The 21,124-nt window shown below is 46.3% G+C and overlaps 1 protein-coding gene across 3 annotated transcripts in view; it reads left to right on the top strand.

The window, feature by feature from the left end:
- pax7a (paired box 7a) overlaps positions 1–20,558 on the top strand; it is a 46,916-nt gene extending 26,358 nt beyond the window's left edge. For all 3 annotated transcript variants that reach the window (XM_035632026.2, XM_035632024.2, XM_035632023.2), the window contains 4 exons: positions 4,200–4,365; positions 4,864–5,057; positions 16,272–16,521; positions 17,731–20,558. In XM_035632026.2, coding sequence (XP_035487919.1) covers positions 4,200–4,365; positions 4,864–5,057; positions 16,272–16,521; positions 17,731–17,846 — 726 coding nt within the window. In that variant the 3' untranslated portion in view covers positions 17,847–20,558. The remainder of the gene's footprint in view (positions 1–4,199; positions 4,366–4,863; positions 5,058–16,271; positions 16,522–17,730) is intronic.
- Positions 20,559–21,124: the final 566 nt, after the last annotated feature.

The raw sequence follows: 21,124 nt of genomic DNA, 5'->3' as shown, positions 1-21,124 counted from the left end.
CTCTGTGTTTTTGTGGATATGAAGTCAGCAGCACATTTTGTTTTGTCATTATCTCGGCTCTCAGTATTCATCTAGCGAATGTTGCAAATTGGCTCCTGAAAGGCGTCACACACTCAGTACTCGTCTTTGACAAAATAATTCATGGAGGATCGTCTGAAACAGGGGGAATTCTGAAATGCGAGTGATCCCTTTTAAGAGAAAACAACACAGAAGGGGTTCTTGCTGCACTGCAGATGTCGCGCGTTCACAATGTTTGATCAGCGATTGGAAAATGCAAAGTGCCCCCAGATCGCTAGCAATCGATTCTTTTGGCAGAGAGCGAATGGAAGATTAAAGGCCATGAAGCAACGCCAGCAGCCAAACTTGAGCTGGAGACTAAAATGTGTCACTGCACTGAATGTGGTGTTTTTGGGTTTGTCATCCGATTGGGAGGTTTGAGGTTTTTCATCTAAAACCTCCTCTGGTTGTGCTGCGGAACAACCTTCAACCCTTTGTCCTCCTCCGACTGTGTCTTCCTTCGAGCCGTACTCTTTTGTTTCAAGAAGCAGGGCTAAGCTTGACTTCTGTAAGATGGGTTACTGCTCTTCTACCCCCCCTTCCCTCCCAGAACTTTCCCCACAATGGTTCAGAGATGCGCCGCAGACATCTCCAAGTGAACTGGATGCAGGGGAAACCATTTAATCCGTGACAACGAGACAGAAGCGAGCCGCATGGATTCCGGCTGCACAATTGTAGGTAGAGACGGAGACATGGAGGAGCACCGCGGCTCTCTGTGCTGCAGGAATTAAACCGGATTGGGGAAAGCGGAGGAGAGTCTGTGGTCCAAGGTGACTTTGTGATCAGGTTCCAGAGCGCAGCCTCAAATCCTCAGCTTCAGGCTGTGTGTTATTCTGTGTGAGGGGGCACATGTGTTCATGCACAAGTGTGTGTTCATAATGCATGCATGCATCATGTGATACCGTATGGGCAGCATGCGCATCGCAGCTCGTCCACATGCTTATGCAGGTCTGCCCTGAGAGCCTGATGGCTGTTGGAGTGCACTCGGTCTGTGACACATACTCCTTCTCCTTTCCCATTTTTAAAGACGGTGTCAAAGTGGACACACTGCACCTGGTGTTCACGCACAAAAGCTGAGTAGAGCTGCAGCCTCTTGTTGCGTGGTAGTAACATCGCGACAAGCCTGTTAAAACCCTAAGAACACTGCCAGTTCATGGAAATGAGGGGAACTGACTTTGCTCTATAGCCTTGTTCATACCTGACATTGACATGAGGTTGGACCACTTTTGAAGGTGGTCTGGAAACACGTGGCCACCTTCTCTCAGCGGTGTGTAAGTGAATGTGTCCGGGGCCACACTTAAAGACCGCCCACTCAAAAAGCCCATCAAGATGCATTTAGAGTGCGTCAAATATTGACTTTTTTCTTCTTTTAATTTCTGGTAGAATAGGCAGGAAAGTGCCTCTGTTGAATCCCGCCAGTTAAAAAGAACATTGCATTTGGTCTTCGCACACAGAAATATATGTTTGAGTATCGAGAGAGATCCATGTTGGTGCCAGATACGACCAGGGCCTATGTAAGTTTTTCCGGCCGCAGAAGGAATGGCAACCAGACAACCTTGTCTCCTTCCAATGTTAACCGTCATTACATTTAGAAACAAACCTAAAGCAGGCTAGATTTCATTTTTTTATCAACATAATACGGAAACATTTTAATGAACATATCTGCCAAGTCACAAAATGTTAATACTTTGAAATGTATTCAATTTGTCCTCCCCGCAATGTCTGATAGTCGCAACTAAAGCATGATTAAACTTATTTATCGCTATGTTTAGCCAATTACAGCACATGGTCAGGGTCAAGAAAACAGGAGTGACTTGAAGCATGAGACACAATATATTTATTCTATTAAATTTAGAAAAAACCATCATTCATTTTTTTTTCTAACTTCAACCAAAGCATTTTAACCACAGATGGAATTCAGGATGTGGTCTCATGTCTCTGGTGTCCTGCGCTCATTTTTCATTTTTCATAGATTTTTCATACATAATTCAAGCGCCAATTACAAAATCTCACAAAGTAATGTGTAAAATATTTTTGGCACCAACACCTTTACAGTCTAATGAGTGGCAAATGTTTGTAGAATGTCTGGTCTAATACAAGACTTTTTCAAATTTCAGTTGAATGATGGGGAAAACACAAAACAATCTCTGTTTCTATGATGGATTTTGTTATCAAGATTGTTCAAATCAACAATCAATTTACAGAGGTGATGAAAAATGGGAAAAGCTGCTGCATTTTCTCATTTGTTTGAGAAATTAGTTTTGCAGAGGAAATGTCTAGAGCAGCCACAAATATATATATATATATATATGTACTGGAAACAATTTTTAGTAAAGTTAAGAGGGAGAGGCTGCAGCAACAGGAACTAAAAATGAAAACGATAAATAGAAGAAAAAAAAATGACTTCACCGTTTAAGTGTTTTGTGCCATGATTGAACACCTCCTTCCTAAGCTTGGATGACAAAGGGGGAAGGAAGTGAAAGTGAACATAAAAGAGGGGCGGGGTGAGTGGATGAGGTCGGAGGTGAAGTGGCACCGCGGGGAGGGGTGATGGGGAGTGTGTGGAAGGAAGGGGTGTGCCCTCCCCCACACTCCCCGTGCCCCCTCCCCTGGGCCAGGCAGCTGTTTGTCTGGCCAAGTGGGAGCTTAGTTCAGACCGTGGACCACGCTCCACTACATCCCAATAGCAGAACTTTCATCGGAGCCACACACCACATTTGTGTTGGAATACGTGATTGAGGGGTTCAGACGGGGTCCTGAGAGGCCACTTGGCCTGAGATAAAGATTTCATGTTGGTTTTCCAGTGGCATAATGAGGTTCGCCCCGACACAGACGGCGCCTGTTGCATCCCATTTTCTTTTCTAGCAGGCGCTCACCACCACTAAACTGAACTATAAGCTTAAAAAAAAACCAAAAAACATTGGTTCCTCACAGAGGCATTGACCGTGTGGGAAAAGAACCACATTCAAATTAAGATCTCCGTTGGACCGAGATCCCTTGTAGGCCTTTACGAGTTTATATGTATGTTTGTGTGTACAAAAAAAGAGGCAGCCCCTGAAAAGCAGTGAGTATGTCGCTGTGTAAGTCCCCTTGAAAGTCTCCCTCTTTAAGACCTGTTTAAAAGGGACGCCCTCTCTTTGTGTCCACTGTTCTCCGTGGCGTATGGAGGGGCTTTTGTCCCCCTCTTTCATGTGTCCCCACAATGGCCCGGGCCGTTTGAAACACAACAGTAGATGAACTGCTCTGACAGTGTATTAAACTCTGATGAATTGCCTGTGCGAGGCATAGATCAATGTCCTTCAACCCTCAGCACACAGCGAAGCCCGGGCCTTGTCTTGGTTAAATGGAACAGGTTGCTTGCTCTTTTCAGGACAGCCTGATTATATTTGTGTTTTGTTGAAGCAGAAGCCTTTTTAAAATGTGTAAATCTTTGCGTTTCAAAAGAGTCCTATTTTTTGCCCCTCCTTCATTCAGGGAGTTGACATTGTGTGTCTGCGCTTCAGTGCTGCTCATTTTGTGAGCATTTTGCTATTTGCAGGCTTAGAACTCTGCGTCTAGACTCTAAAGTTGAAACACTTTCTTTAAACTGACATTTAAACCTTCAAAAAATAACAACCACCATAAAAAAAACCAGTATAGGAACACACCAGATAGCGTTTCTCTGTGTCTCCAGAGAGACGATGGCCCTCTCACAAAGCATCTCATGGTTTCACAAACATGTGAGGTGTGTGTGATGTGGAGACTACTCACCTACCTCTGACCTTTAAACGACTTCTTCCCTCTGAAGGAGGCTTAGGGCAGCCTGTTTACACAGATCACAGCTTCAGCCACTTAAGAACAACGGGGACAGACCACTGAGCCTCCACGGCAGCTCCCACAGGGACCGCTGACTCTCGACCACCACCAGCACTCACACTAACCAGCAGATTAATCACAGGTGGCAGGCGCCAGCAGACTCTGCAGAGGCGCCGCTGCAGACCAATGCCTGCAATGTTTCAGCATGGATTGAGTTTTTGTGTACATAAGACTAAATAAAAAACTATTTGTGAATTGAAAAAGGTTCAATATTCAAAGTTGAAATTAAGCAAAAGCAAAGACCTTCAACTGGGCTCGGGTTTGAACTTTGATTTTCCCCTCCGTAGGTGTGGTTCAGCAACAGGCGAGCTCGGTGGCGCAAACAGGCCGGGGCCAACCAACTAGCGGCCTTCAACCACCTGCTGCCCGGAGGATTCCCGCCCACAGGCATGCCAACTTTACCCACATACCAGCTCCAGGAGTCCAGCTACCCCAGCGCCGCGCTATCGCAGGGTAAGACCGGCACATCTGCACACGCGCCCTCTCGAAACATACAGTATGCTCTGAGGTAATCCAATTTTTGTTAAGATTACATTAGTGCTATTTATTTGGGGTATGCCATCCATATTTTATGTCCATGTTAACAACGTTATGAACCATGTGCTGCGTATAAGTACCATGCAGCAAGTAGTTATCTTTACAATACACAGCTTTGTCACAGCGGGACAAAAAACAAGCCCTCACTTCTTTTATTGCGTGTTTCATTGAGACAGGTCTTTTCTGTCCTTTGCGACACTTTTAATGAACTGAGATTTTGAATGAACAGAGATGTGTTTACTGGGGAAAGAAGTTGCAGGAGGGACATTTAATGTATCACTCCTATGACCTCCTTAGTTTATATTTTGAGATTAGTATTTGAGGATTCCTGTCGGCTCAGAGTTTCTAGTATATTTTCCTCGATTCGTTCTGACCTGTGCTCTTTTTTGTGTTGTTTTTTGGGGGGGCTTTCAGAGGGCAGCACATTGCACAGACCCCAGCCCCTGCCTCCATCCTCCATGCACCAGGGAGGTCTGGGTGCCGACAGCGGCGCTGCTTATGGCCTGTCATCCAATCGCCACAGCTTCTCCAGCTACTCTGATACTTTCATGAGCCCGTCAGCATCCAGCAACCACATGAACGCCGTTGGCAACGGTCTGTCCCCACAGGTCAGTCCAATAACCTTTACCTTGATATTCCACCTCTACGTCTTCCCCTATTGGCAGTGATAACATTCCTCCATCCTCCTCCTCCTCCTTCCACTGTTCAGACTATGTAATTGTATTTGACTGAAATTAAAAATTCAGAAACGGCATGTTCAGCAAAATAACTGCCAGTGTGGGCTTTTATGTTCGCCTTCCAAAGCCCTGGATTTACTCGAGCTATTCCAAATTGCTACATTTGTAAAACAATTGGATTAACATCAACAAATTAAAATTCATCTAGATAGCACCACAAGTACTCAAGCTGCTCCAAACAGCGGTATTTCGACTTTCCTGGGACGTCTAAATCCTGCGCGGCGCAGTGAGAACACATGCAGATGAAATAATTAGCTAAAGCTTATAAATGTAGCCCCATAATCTTCTCCACGTAATTGTCTGCAGCGGGAAGACTCCAAAGCTGTGTGCGATTCTGCTTCTCGTCTTTGCCGCATGATTTTCCGGGCAGCTCGCCGTACAGACTGACAGAGGTGTTGTGTTCTCCGCATGAGGTTTTTGTAGACCTGCTGGTCGCTCAACCTGCTCTCGTACTCTTCTCCCTAAAGTGTCCTGATTCTAGTTTACATCTGCACAAGGTCTTTCCTCCGCTGTCACAAGAAACATCTCTGTGCCACTGACTGCAAACGTGCAGGTTCCTTTGCTTCTCTTACCTGAAAATTGCTGGATTTCACATGTTGACCTCTTTGTTAACACGCCCGTTAATAAGCGTTAAAATGCAACTCTGCGGTGAGGGTTGAGCTCTAAGTAGCACGGAATGAAAATGATTTGTATTGATGCACGTCATGTGTACAGAGTGAATTATGCACAATTACCCATCAATACTGGCCAGTCTTGCCCACCCTCACCAACAAGATGTGGTTAACAGGCAGAAAATAAGATTGAAATGGTGTGTAAAGAGTTGAAAATGAATTTCAATGCCGCATTTGTCCACAATTACCCCGTCGTTCACACGTGTTTTATTGGGAGTTTTTTTTTTTTTCTTCTTCCCCTTCTTCAAATATTTCTCAAAGCAGATTGGAAACATTCTTGGTATTACCCTCTTTCTTCAGAGAAAAAAAGAATTAAGGATCTTGTGACAAAAAAGAGATTTTCTCTCCTGCTGGAGCGACGGAGGATAACATGGAGGCTCACAGCGTGTTTGATTGTTAATCGTGGCACAGGGGCTTTAACTGCTAATGCTCTCACTGCAAACCTGCACAAAAACACCAGGAACATGGAGTCATTTTTTCCCTTTTTTTCATTAATGGCTCTCTCTCTAATACTGGCATGGGGTGCACTGTCGCTCTCTCGCCCTCTCTGCACGGGCACTCAAGAATGTGTTGGGATATTAGACATTTCCTGTCATAGTGAGGATTAGAACCGGAGCCTTTGGGCAAGTGTCGGCGCGGATTTTCTGTATTCAATTACTCCATCAAGTGGGTTTGACGGAAGTCTATAAAAACCCACCTGAAATACAATTATTATTATTTTTATATATTCACTTATTTTGAAGTCAAATTGTGGATTTTATTATTTCTGGGGTTTTTTGGAGGAGGGGGGGGCGGGCATATGCACGGGGTGTGGATGTTTTGATGTGTCACACTGCGTTTGGACTGCACAGAATTGAAATGTACTGAATGCATGCAGAATGCTGTGTGGCATTCCTATCAGTCTCTCAGCGTGGAGATGAACGTTCCCACTGACAGCGGAATCAGAGTTCACTCTGCGGTGCAGTGTCCTGCTGGGCTGGGCTGGGTACCCCCCCCCCCCCCCCCCCCCCCCCCCCCCCCCCCCCTCTGTCACTTCACAAACATGCAGCTCTCCACAACACAGAAAACTCAAACTTACACAATAAACATTGAGTTTAGCTTGTGTTATCTTTCCTTGCGGTTTCAACTGTCGAGACACGTTTGACGCCCTGCAGTTTATTTAAATATGATTTACAGCATATTTTCCATCTCCTGTTTTCCCTTCCCTGTAATGGGGAAGAGAAAAAAAAAGGGGGGGGGGGGGCGGCACAAACACACTCTCTGTCGAGATGGAAACGAGAATTTGATATTGTAAGATACAGACGGCATCTGTGTGGGGGAGATATGCTTGTGAATTTGTATGTGCGAGCTATTTCTTCAAGTGTCTGGCATTGACGGCCTCGCTGTAGAGATTGACAAAAAATTCCCTGATTCCCGGTAAATGGGGCTGCGGTGGCGGGGAGCCAGGTCTGTAATGGAATCCTGCCGCGTTCAGCGGTCCCGACAGGAGCCCGCGTCCATCCCAATCCCATAACCTATCCCGACAGCACACATTTTCCCATTACAGGCGGTGGAAAAGCCATCCACACTCAAACTGGTTACTGTCATTGTGGGATATACAACGTGTTTGACTGGTTGAGGGAGGCAGTGTATTAGGCGTGGTGAGACTGAAGCTGTGCATGGCTGGGCAAGAGGTATGAAACCAGAAGTGTGTTTTGTTGTTGGTCTTGTTTCATTTAGCGGCACAGCAGGTGTTGGAAGGAAGGATACGCAAGGGCATGGAGGACAGGCAATATTTTTCCGCCAGGTGTACCCTGAGATTTATTCGCGCTTTCATTGTGGTCTTTTTCAATTTTAATACTTCATTTGAAATCGACCTCTGCGTCAACCTGCCCAGTGGCCAAATTTGAACTTTGCGGACGAGAAAAAAACAAATAAGCTCTAACTGACGGGGGGCCACGCCGCGACAGCCACACGCGCTTTTAGATACTTTTCAAATGATTCCTCGAAGCCGCGTTCACGGGCATTTTCATTTGTGGGGAGGCACTTGGCCTGCATTCTTCATTACTGCATGACAGGGACACCTGCTGGGAGAGGGAAGAAAACAACCGAGCTGCACTGCAGAGCCGAAGCCATGCGAGAGGAGCTCAGTGGCGGAGCTTGGGTTTCACTCCTCGGAGACCTTTTCGAGAAATAATGGCAGGGAAACGGGGAATGAAAAGAAAAGAAAAATGTATCCTGCAGACTAAAAGTGAGAAGCGCAGTAATGTCGTATATGGTGCTCCCAGGTTATCCAACATGAGAGGAACGGTCGCGAGTCGGTGAACTTCGTAGGCGTGGGGGATAAAGATTTTATTGCCGTTTTGATTGAAGGAAGTTTGTGAAGTTTTGTGAGGAACTTTTTTTTTCTGTTTTGCAGTTTTATGAAAGTGTTGTGTGTTTTGGAATGACAAGGATGTGTGTGTGTGTGTGTGTGTGTGTGTGTGTGTGTGTGTGTGTGTGTGTGTGTCTGTATCTGAGGAGGGCCTTTGGGCTGTGTGAGTGGGCCGGGCCTCCACACATTCACATATATACATACACACACACACACACACACACACACAGACACACGTACACGGGATCAGAGGCAGAGCGGCTCTCACCCCTGCCTCCCTTTGATCTGTGTCCCCAGGCCTGCCTGCCCGCGCGGCGCTGCACCGTACCACGCACGCTGACACCATGCTCACCAGCGACTCCCCACAACTGTCTGAGAGAGATAAGCCAGGGGAGACTCCAAACTGTGCTGCTGCTCTTCCATTAGCTAGTGCAGACGCTTCTTTTAAAAGCGGGATGAATTATTTTTAAGAAGCAAGCTCTGCCGTTGCCAAAAAAAAAAAAAAATGAAGAGGGGAAAATGTACTGAACAATCCGGAGCTCTGGCTTCATTCCGCCTCCCTCCCTGACTTCTAACAAGACATTCTGCACCTGAATACCAATGAGAGGGGGAGATTCATGTAGTCCCCCACATTATTAAAACTTGGGCATTAAGCCTCTCACCGGGCACTGTGTCAGCTGGCAGGCTCCACTGACAACAAATCAAAGGGGATGAGCACATAGCCTGCATTCATAGCTCAGCCACTCGCGGTGCAAGAGGGGGAATACATACTGGTTAATTAGAACTCCCATTAAAACAAATACTGTTTCAATTTGGCAAGTATAAAAAAAGATGTAAGAGGCTTTCAGAAAAGAGAGACCTGCTGTTGGCAGCTGCCAAGAAAATCCAGGGACTGTAAATCATATCCACTGGCTATACTGTTTCTGAACAGATTATTAGTGCTCGCTGTTGTTTTGCAACACGTTTGAACTCTGAGCAAAGATTCTCCATCTGTGACACCAGGAAATCCATGCCTGCGCGCAACCGTGGTCGTCGCGCCGCGTCGGCCTTCATCCTCTACTGTATGTGATAATGTATCTGGGTTTTGTTTCCGCAGTTTGCGGAGAGTTACATCTGCTGCTTTCATGACATGAGATATATAAACTCAAAGCCTTTGCGACTCTCCACAGAGCCAGAGAGCGCCACTTGTGGAGCACGGCGTGGTCGTAGATGCCGCTTTGCATGCAGACCTCATCTGCAAGTAGCCGCTGTTTGCCAGCTGTGTGTGTACCTGTGCCATATGTTGCTCGCCGCATCTTTCAGCTCTCCCGACGCGCCGAGTGAAGCCATTTTTTCGCTCTCATTCCAAAATATTTTTGGTCGCAGCTTTGTGTATTCATCATCTATTTTTCACCTACCAACCTTCCTTCCCTCCATTTGGCTTCTTGTCATCCCACGATGCCTTGCCAATAGTGCTTTGCTCTCTCTCTCTGCCTCTCTCTCTCCCCACCTTCCTCTCTTGCTCCAACTCTCTCCCCTGGAGAGGCGGCTCTTCTCCCTACGCCCAGATGAAAGGCTATGGCGGACAATAAAAATGCTATTTAAATGCAAGGGTGTTTGTGTGCGGGTGAGAGATATTTCCTGCTGAAAGTGAGCTGCTGCATCCTGATAAATAGCAAATATAAGGGAATGTGATTTACATTTATCTCGCAGAGGCAGCCAATATGAATTTCAGTAAATCCTAGAAGATGGGGATTTAAGGAGGAAAATGACTGAGACTGATTCACATGCTGTGTCCCACGCAGTTGAAATGCCTATAAGGTGGATAGTGGCGCTGCCTTTATTAAAGTAAAGGCGCAGACATCGATCCTATCTAAAATACCTATTACACACGGGCATACACTGTGTCGCACGCTCGTCTGCGGAGATTTCCAGCCTCATAAGCATGCAATTTGAAGGTGACTTGCTTGGAATAATAATAATAATATCAACAATAATAATAATAATGGTATTTTCTACTCATAAGAGCAGGCCGCGGGGCAGGTGAAGTGTCTGTGGTGCATACGCTGAGTGACCTATCTCCGGGGTGAGGGGCGAGGGGCGAGGGGTCAGGGTGCAGGGGGTTACGGGGAGGCTGGGGAACACAGAGGGAGGGTTTTTCGCTGTGAACCTGCCCAGCGAGCCAGAGGTTTCGGGATGTTGTCGAGCTGCATGTGGTTGCCGTTAGTTCCAGATGCCACTCTGACAGGTGCATAGCTGTGATTAATACTCTCTGACTTTTTTTCTTCTTCTCTCACCCACGTTTTTCTCGTTCTCTCCCTCCTTCCCTCGGTCTCATCATCCCGCACTGGTTTCCTGGTTTTCTCCACCTAAACCTCAAAGTTAAATAAAAAAAGTTAATCCGACACTCATGGTCTTCTCAGCCTTTGTTTAAAAATAAATAAATAATACGAGTGTCTTCTGCCAGCAGGCTTCGTTTCACTGTTTGTCTGTTTCTCTCTCCTTCCTCTTCCTCCCTTCCAATCAGATGAGAGTATGGGAGGTGGTTGGGTCCTCAGCTGGCTGTCTCATGCAGAAGCTCGCCCCTCTCAGTCTCCAGCTGAGAGCTATTTCACTATGTATTTACATGTAATTATGGCTATGAGGTGCAGATATTAACACTGTCAAGAACAATTTGACCTGACATTTTTCACTAGACCTGGCCCCTGCTGTTTTAGCAAACAACCCCCTCCTCCTCCTCCTCCTTCTCCTCCTCCTGCCGCTTTTTTTCTCCCTCCCTCACTCCGCCTCGCTTTCCTTCTGGGGGCTGCTCCCTCAAACACACACGGGCCCTGCCTCGCGGAAAACCACTCTCCTGGAATCAGAAAATCTGCCGTTTAATTTAGGAGAGGCGTTGGTGCAAGGTGCGGAGAGTTGAAGTCTGTGTGTGTGTGTGTGTGTGTGCGTGCGTGTGTGTGTGCGCCCATGCGTGCGTGCGCGCTTTGAAGGGGCCTCTCTTGTTCCCGGTGGCTGAATCCATCCCATAGTTACTCAAGCATATCACTAGCAGAGAATAGAGGATTGCTCCCCACACGTTCTCCAATTGCAGCCCAATAGACGGCATATTAACCTCTGGTTAGTGCGGGGCCAAGTTTATAGCTCACACTGAGGGATGTTTAGGAGGGAGGGGGGGACCTTCCTCCGGCTCCAGCAGCTGTGCTTCCCTTGAGCGCCGACGATAGCTCGCGCTACAGGGGGCGCGAAATGAATCATCTTAACGGAAATAGATATGAATTCTATTGCGTTTCGACTCGTTTGTTTTTGCTTCCCGCTTTATGACAGTAAACTGCTCCATGGAGCACAGGCAGAGGAGACACAAGCGCAGGGCCGCTAACGCGTTGTGAGGAGTGACAGCTTGTTCCAGTGGCCGCTAATCGTCCTCATCTGTGCCTGACTTGTCAATGCCCAGATTCTGTCAGTGCCAATCAGCCACTTAATTGAACACAATTAGCAGCCCCCCCCCCACCCCCACCCCCGCCCATAACGCACCATATTCTTCAAAGGCTCCCTCCATTCTTCAGACTCCCTCCAGCACCAAGCCCCCCCCGCGCCCTTCCTCTCATTCTACCTCTCATTCCGCTTCTGTCTCTTCATCCTGTGGGGCTGGTGGGAGACACTTTTCAGTTTTTATTAATGTGCTGCGGCCAATTAACGCAGTGGCATGCAGGCCAGAGCCCGTCATCTGCTGCCTGCCACCATCCCCGGCTGTCTGCTGTGGCCCGGCGCCACCCCTCGCGCCACCTCCACCGTGACCAAAACGCTTTAATTCAATTTATGCAATCACTGTTATTTTTAAATAGTCATTTTGTCTGCTCAGATGAGGGGCCTTACTGCCCGCTGGGCCGGCCCTCTCATGTGAGGGATGGGGGGAAGGGTAGGACGTTGTGGGAGCAGGAGTCGACAGACTTGGGAGGGCGGGCGGTCGGGCGGGGGGGGGGCTGGGGGGGCGCTGATATTTTCATTTGTTAGTCCTTCATTTTTGTTTTGTTTCTGGTTATCAGGTGATTCTCGTTTTGAGGATTTCAGGCAAGGAAAATGTAATTTTTAATTCAACAAACTTTCAAAGAAAATATCTACATTTTCTCTACAAACATAGACTCTCTATGTTCGTAGTATTTTGGCCGTTCTCAGTTTCCAGTCACTGGATCTGTGCGACTCTCGGGTCACAGAATTAAACACTGTTCTCTTCCTGTAATCACACCCTCAGGACTGGCCTTCAAATATTGATCTGAAATTCAGTGTCATCACTGTGGATCTTTAATCATTCTGCTGCAGCGAGTATCAGCCGGGCAGATCTGCCAAGGTGCAAGATGCTATTCTGCACCACTCAGATAACTTACAGACATTTGGAGTGCTCATTTTTCCCTGTCTGCCCCGGTGACCTCTGCCTAACTTAAAGGTACATCTTGGGGGCATTTTGATTTGGGCAGAACGGGGAGCTATCGGTGACAGAGGAACTAATCCAGTCTTGCGCAGATTAAGAGTATTTGTGGAGTGGGGTGTGTTGGCGCTGGCGCCGGGAATGGAACAGAAGGGGCTCCTATCAGCTCTCCAGGCAGGCTAGCCCTCAGGCCACTGCAGTCCTACAGGAGTCTTTGTACTTCCCAAAGCCTCCACTTCTCCTCTCACTCACTCTATATCACTTTCTCTTCTCTCCTCTGCCCCCCTCGCCCGGCTTCTTTAGGCTCTCGTCACGTCACCACTCCATTTCCTCTCTTTCCATTTGTGAATTTGTGCTGTTTTAGTCCAACACAAGTGTCCGAGTGCCCAGTTGTTGCCGTCACACGCTTGAATGGGGACAAACGGTTGAAATATGATTTTTGTGAGTGACAGATTCGAGGCGCTCCAAATATGACATGAATGCTGCACAATCTAGTATTGCACAATTAGAATTAAATTGTTCCAGTGGAAGAACAAAATTTTATTCAAAAAACATGGACCTGCAGCACATATGGGCTCGCTTTCTCTGCTGACTTTTCTCCCCTTCTTTTCTTCTGTTTGTATTTTCTTTTTGTGTGTGTTTGTGTGTGTCACTCGCAGTGTTTCTGTCAGCTCTGTCTCTGTCACATTGTTTTATTCTGGAAAGCAATCCAACAAAGAAACAACTCGTCAAACATCCACACCGACAAAAAAAAAAATGTAATTTGGCTGTTGGAGAAATTAGGGAGCTATGAAAGAGCCTCTTTTTGTGTCTCAAATGTACTATTTATTTATCTGAAAGGATGCACATTGTATCAATTTACACTTCCCCATTCACTTCGCCACAGGCTGGAGGCTCAGAAGTTGAGAGAATTAATTACTTTTTTATTATTATTTATAAAGTAATCTATCTGTAGAGAGGCAGCGGAAAAATGGAGGGTGTGGGGAGGGACGTGTGAGAGAGGCAGGGAACGCCCTGGAGCATTGTCCTTTAAACTAGGTCCTGGCTCACATTATCTCCCAAACCAGCACTCACACAACGTCGAACAACAAACGAACTCTGGGCTGCTGAGGACGCTGTGTGCAAGTGAAAGACAGGGAGGTGGGGGAGCGGGTGGCGAGGGGGGGGGGGGGGGGAGAGAAGAAGAAATCTTCTCCGCAAGAGTGTGTTAGGAAAAATGCTGTGGTTAAGGGTTTGGTCTAAAATTTAACACTAATTCAAACTCCACAAGTCCAGGTTAGATTACCTGTGTTTACACTGAGATGTGTAATTTTTAAATTAGAGGTCCTGGTCAGATTCAGTGAAACAGCATCAAATACTGCATCCGCAAGAATCTTGTCGATCCAAAATCACATGGTCTCAGTGTCTTTTAAGCTGTGTGCTTTTTATGAATTTAGAAAATATACTGAAAAGCTTTTCATTCCTCCCTGAAAGTAAAATATGCTGACCATGAGTTTGTGAGGGATTTTACTACAAAACTGTGTGCCAGAATTTAATATCTATAAAGTTTTGTTTTACAGTGCGTGTTAGCATCAGAAATATGTGGAGGCATCCAGCTGCGTATGTCTTTTATGACCTTATGTGTCTTAGTATCATTTGACACTTGAATGTGAACTTTATGGGGACATCAAAGTGGCAATTAAAACTGACCTGTGTGGAGAACATACGAGATGTGGATGGGAGAACTCGTCACACATTTTTGAGACGTGTTCAGAGGCTGAAGTCCGACGTCGCAACAACACAGATTTTTATTTAGAAGTGTGAACAAAAGATACAACTGAGAGCTCACGAAAAACCATACTACCACAGAAGAGCTTCCCCTTCTCTCCCTCCAGTGAAACTTAAATGATTAAGACAGGATCCTCTTTTTCTTTTTCTTGACGTGTGAAGGATAACTACGTCCTCACAGATGACAACACTTGTCAGACTCTTAAGAGGCTGATCTTTTCCTAATTTGCTAAAATAGCAAGACTGCAACAACGGTCGATGATAAGGAGCAATTTTCTTTTGAAGAACTTTCATGAGCGTGAATCATTAATCGAGCCAATTGTTGGCTATCCTATTTCACGAGGAAGCGATGCAATCGAGCTTCAATTAACCAATGACTAAAATGGACTCACGCCCTGCAGCTGTCGCTCCCTGGACACTTGAGGAGCCCCACCCCCCACCTTCACTTTCAGCCCATCGTGTATTATACTCCTCATCTTCCTCAGCTCGGCTCCATATGGGAGGGAGCATCACGTGTCCAGCGTGAAGAGGGCCATGAATCTCCCACTTATGGATACATGTCACATGCTCTGTCTGCAGATGTGGAGGGGACGATGGGGGTTTCCATACTGATAGAATTAACATGTGGAAATGACTAACCAGCCTTTATGTTTCTGATGTGCTTCGAGTGCTGCAGATTTCCTCGGAGGCCTTTTTTTTTTCTAAAGATATGATTAATTTGCAGAATATGGTTAATTTTCCCTCTGCGGGATATTCCTGGCTTAGTGCATCCTTTGTGGACTGTTTGGCTTGCCCCTGCATTGACTACATGGTTGTGTCGTACGTACGTGTGTGTGTGTGTGTGTGTGTGTGTGTGTGTGTGTGTGTGTGTGCATGCGTGCAAACATATGTCTGCATGTGTATCACCCCTGTGTAACCACCTCCATGATGGGCTAATTGGTTTAGCAGCCAAGGGGCCAAAGGCCACTGCAGCATAGCGAAACTCAACATGAACCTGATGTTGAAAGGAAGGCTTCCCTGCAATAGGATGGAAGCATGTGTGGGACAATTCCCTTTTTACCCACCCCCACCACCCCACCCCTTCCCTCTCTCATACACACACTCGCCACTTTCCCTTTTTCACTTAAAGAAACTCGCAGCACAAGAAAACAAAATTCTCCACAGTGTTCTGGGCTTCATCAGACTGGAGCATATAGCACTAGAGGTAATCTCTTCCATTTTAACATATTTTGAGACCTTCTTCTGACGAGTGTCACATGCTATTACAGTAATCTAGAATATTGAATTGGAGGCTTTTATGCACTATGAATAATATACACACTGTAATATTCAGGCGAGCCCCAACCTGCAGTATCGGCGGGCCCCCTCAGTAATGTTTGTGCAGCCTACTTTGTGTGGGGATCTGAGGGGATCATTTACCAGTTCCAACTCCATTACTATTCATGAGATGGGTAGGCTAGGGGCGAGGGATTAGGGACTCCCTTGGTGCTTGTTGTGCTGTAGGCTCGGGCTCAGGCATCGGGCTCCAGGACAGGGGCTGTCTGGCACGGATGGTGGGTCTATTATCACCCTGGGACCCTTCTGTCCCACAGCAGAACACTTACTGGCACCGCCAGCTAATGGAAACAGTCTCTCTTGTTCACTTTCTCCTTTTTTTTAACCTCATCACCCTCCTTGTATCCTTTCCCCTGCTCTTGGAAAAAAAAAAGATGGGGAAGTTTTTCCCTTTCCCTATTTCGAAGTTGAAATGGTGTATTTCTATCGGCATCTTTACCGTGAAGTGCAAGGATGGCACTATATTTCCAGGAAAAAAAGTACTCTCCCTCAACTCTGTCAATGCTTTGATCCTCAATTTTCCAAATTTATAACATCCTCTGTTCCCCTTTCCCCCCCAGGTGATGAGTATCCTGAGTAACCCCAGCGCCGTGCCCTCCCAGTCGCAGCACGACTTTTCCATTTCCCCCCTGCACGGCAGCCTGGAGAGCTCCAACCCCATCTCAGCCAGCTGCAGCCAGCGCTCTGACACCATCAAGGGTGTGGACAGCCTGGCCTCCTCCCAGTCATACTGCCCCCCGACCTACAGTGCCACCAGCTACAGCGTGGACCCCGTCACCGCAGGCTACCAGTACAGCCAGTATGGCCAGAGTAAGTCAAACCCATGCGTCAACTTTTGTCTTATTGTGGTGGTCATTTGTTTCTACCCTCCTTTTAAGTTGACTAAATTTTAAAAAAAAGCCTATGAGGTGATGCCCAACTCCCAGGAAAGAGAGCCTCCTGACCTTTGCCCCCCGGTTGGTGGAGGCAGACACATGCTCTTGATAAAGACCCCCCTCATCCCATCACCACCACCACCACCATCCTCCTGGAGAGCTGCCTTAGTCACACCCCACTCCACTTGGATGGGAAAAAGGAGAGGGCCACTTCAAAGAACGGCACACCCTCAGGGGCCACGGTGTCCTCTTGTCCACCTCTCTCCTTCCCTCTTTCTCTCGTCTCCATCACACATGCATGCACGCACACACACACACACATACACACCCTCAGGGCAGGAAAGAGTTCGCTTTATTAGATTAGCATAATTGACTGATGCTGTCACAGCCATTCATAAGAGGTAAAATGAAGCACACTTCCCCAGCCAGCGTCAGCAAGCCAACATTTGTTTGTATTTATATGCAGGTTCTAGTAGTGCTCTGCTCTATTGTGCATCTGCTGGCTTTCATTTAAAAAATGAAAAAAAAAACAACATTTTTTTACTCCGCTTTTGTTGTGGTGCGCTGCGTGCATGCATGTGAGCTTGTGCCAATCCGTCACGTTTTGTGCGTGCGTGTGTGCGTGTGTGTGTGTGTGTGTGTGTGCGTGCGTACCAGTGTTTTGTCAGCAGCACGAAACTGATGGCAGTGCGGATGTGAGCTGATGTGAGGTTAATTAAGATGGTGATTGAGCACAGTAGATGGGTAATGAATGGAGGAGAGAGGAGAGGGGCTGCTGTCGGAGGATGAAAATGATCGGCCATGTGGAGTGTGGAGGGCATGAAATCAGAGATGCCACGTGTAATGAAGACTGGCACACAGAACACACACGGGGACCCGTGTGAGTGACAGCATGGAGACTTTACCAGGATGCACATGCTCCGTGCCAGCGGCGTGCCAACCTCAGACAAGGGACAGGGGAGGGGTTTTTATCTTTCACTCTCTCCCAGTGAATTGTTTTTCGTTTGACTCACTGGCTTCTGCCACAACTTATTTCAGCCCTAATCAGAGGAATGAAATGGGAGTGAATAGGACTTATGTCTCAGGAATCTACCACCTGTCTGACGTGTTGTTTTTTTCCCCCTGTCTTTTTCTTTCCGCGCAGCTGCTGTAGACTACCTAGCGAAGAACGTGAGCTTGTCCACCCAGAGGAGGATGAAACTCGGAGACCACTCGGCCGTGTTGGGACTCCTGCAGGTGGAGACGGGACAGGCCTACTGAAGCCCCTCGGGGGCCACACCCTGGACCTCACTCCTCCACCCTCTGCCACCCTCCTCCATGCTCCATCAAGTCTGGACTCCAGCTCGCCTCACGGCTGCTCGGTCTGCAGCCCGGGGCCATGACATCAGTGTACAGACACGAAGCCTTCGCAGTGAAAGTGACACTTGCGGGTGTGAGAAGGATCTTCTGGGAATGGAACTAAAGGTTTCAAACCATTGTCAACCACTAGGCGGCTCTGCGCCCTCTCTACTAAAGTCTTTGGGCACCACCGCCCCATCTCCTTGAACCCGTACCCCAAACCCTGATTTGTTTTACTCAGAGAGCCAGACAGGAGCCCAGACGACCCAAGAACGGCCGTCTGCCTTGGGCAGGGTTCCTCTTGGACATGGCCTCAGTCCAACACACAATTAGAGCCATCAACGACATGTACTTTGACCTAGCTGTTCATAGTAGTTAACAAAAGCCAATATCATTTAAGTGACTCTTATTCCTGTTCCTTTTTGATATTGTTAAGATTATTGTTGCTGTTATATGATTATGGTTAATGTGATTTATGTTGTTCTTTGATTCCATTCGTATCTCTTTTCTCTGTTAGATGTCGGTGTGTAAAAACACAGTGGATGACTGGGGCGATGTGGGAGTTGAGTGTGTGTGTGTGTGTGTGTGTGTGTGTGTGTGTGTTTGCGTGTTCGGCACAGTCACACACTAGAGGATGATTGTTTTCCAAGCTGCTGCTCCTCGGCCGGTTCCCTGAGCGCTAATGTTCATGAGCGATTTGACCTTCCCACTTTCATATTCATCTTGACATTCCTAAAGAACTTGGCCACTCGGTGGGAAGTCTGGCTGGATGGATTCTGCGGGGAATTGAAGCAGTGCTTTCGGTGGCCAATAGCATTCCCCTCTAACCTCCATCCCATCCTTAGCCATGGTCCATGGGGAGGGGGGCATTGTTTGCAAAAACAGGATTGGGGAAATTAATGTATTTTGTTTAGAAATATGGACCTTGCCAAGGAGGGCCAACTCAACCCCCCCTGCTCCTCCCAAATCCCCATCTGCCAGGAATCCTGTGTGACTTAAACAGTGTAAAGCAGATTAAATCACACAAATATAATGTCAACGCTAATTCACAGTGACCCTTCCCATTACCATTCTGGCTTTCTGTGGGGTTTTTTTTCTTTTCTTTTAGAGCATTAATTAGCACATTCTGTAAATGCACCTTCAGTCGTTTTCCACCTCCAGACTAAATAATCATTCCTTCGAAAACATTCCTCGGGCTCCATCTTACAAATACACTATGAGCATTCCAGCGCTTTCTGTTATGAGATTAAGAAGCAAGCAAGCTGCGCCATTCACGTGCACTCTGGAAAATCTCATAATCCAGTCAGTTGTGAAAGGGCACAGGTAACGCCACTGATTGCCCCCCTCCCCTCCTCTGGTTTGGACAGGAGGACCCCCCCTCTCTAATCCTCCACTTTGACGTAGTCACTGAAATGTACAAAAAGAAGATTTTTTTTTTTGAAAGAATAGTGATTTGACATTTGTGTAGCACGCATAGTTGACTCGACGCGATCCAGGACCTGCTGTTCCCGCGAGATGTGTGTGACTTTTTTATTTTTGCCATTGGCATCAGTGTGATATTGATGATGTACACAGACAGAATTAGGTCCTTAGTCGCCTTTAAAATCCGAAACATGTACAGTAGCTGGAGCAGATTGTGTATCGTTTGTTTATAAAGAGTATGTTTTATACTAAAACAAAACTATGTCGAGTGGTAGCTAAGCGAAGGATCCGTGGAGGTAAACGTTTGATTTGAGTTTTATTTTACTTGTATTTAATTGGTTTAGCTGTTTTGACCAAAAGATTGTTTTGGTTTTTTCTTTTTCTTTTTTTCGAGCCCAGGTGAGAATGAATTTGTATAAATTTAGTAAAATATGAATTCCATGAAAAATGTTATGGTTAAAATTGTATTAAAGAGGACCGACCTGAGGTCAAAGGAAGATGAAACACAGATAGTCTCCCTGCACCACAGGACCACTGTACATCTGAAGGTGGCTGGATAAACGTCTTTACACGTCGGAGCCTTTTGAGGGTGTTTTTGACCACCAGATCTCACAGACTGATTATTAGTGCAGACCAGACTTGACTTGTACCACGAACCTCACACACCTGAACTCCTGAGCCCTCGGTGTGGGACCAGTGACGATGAAGCCGTTGGAGTTAGCCTCTCCTGCACGTGGGAAACGGACCGGAGTCTTGTTTTTGATTTGTGGACCAATGACAACTTCTGGAGGAAAAAGTCAAAGTAACGTCGACTCCGCACTGAATTGCAGCGGTTCCAGCTGCTCCGCTCAGACGCCGCACTCGTGTGTATATTTTAAAAAGGAATTTTAGAATCGTCTTTAGTGTATCAAGCCCATTTCTAACACTTGCGTCAATAAACATTTGGATATTTAAAGCATCACAATTCCTTATCCCCCTTCCGTCTGTTTGACCCTTAACCTTTTTTAAGTTTCTTTCTGACATCTGTGCTTTGCTTTACTCCTTTTTTTCTGTTCCGCATGTGTATATATTATCATTGTATAATTTATTCTGCTGTATGAAGTATTAGAATAGTGGGAAACTTGTATTGGTATTTACTACCTTCAGCCTGTTGGTGTGTTTACTGTAACACTGGCGTAACTGTTATCAATTAAAGATCCAAAATTTCTGCCATTTGTCTCTCTTTTTTTTTCCTGTGTCGACATGTATGGATGTTTTTTTTTTGCACATTCATTCATTTTTGCACATTCACCACTTCATACACACAATACGTGTGTATGAAGTGGTGATGATAGAAAATTAATCTACAACTATTTTTGATATGACTTGAGTGAAAGAGAATCCCCACAGACAACTATTTTGATTATTGAAGAACCATTTAAATTGTTCATTAGGTAGATTTTCTGGTTCCAGCTTCTCAAATCTAAAAAATCTGATGCTTCTCTCTTTTTAATGTCATTGCGAATTAATTATCAATGATAATTTGGGACCGTCAGTTGGAATAATGTGACGACTTCACCATGGGCTCTGGGTAATCAGCAATTGTATTAGTATTTGCTGACATTTAACAGAGAGATTAACAATAATAAGGCCAATAACGATAATAATAAATAACCAGACAATTAAATCCATAAGGAAAATAATTGTTTGTGTGAAGTTTACGAGTGCATCTGTGCACATGCATAAAGATAAGCATATGCACATGCACGCTTTCACGTTTGCGTGTCCTCCCTGTGTTC

This window comes from Scophthalmus maximus, chromosome 6 (assembly GCF_022379125.1).
Source record: "Scophthalmus maximus strain ysfricsl-2021 chromosome 6, ASM2237912v1, whole genome shotgun sequence".
NCBI classification, from domain to species: domain Eukaryota; kingdom Metazoa; phylum Chordata; class Actinopteri; order Pleuronectiformes; family Scophthalmidae; genus Scophthalmus; species Scophthalmus maximus.
This window is presented reverse-complemented; position numbering and strand designations above follow the sequence as displayed.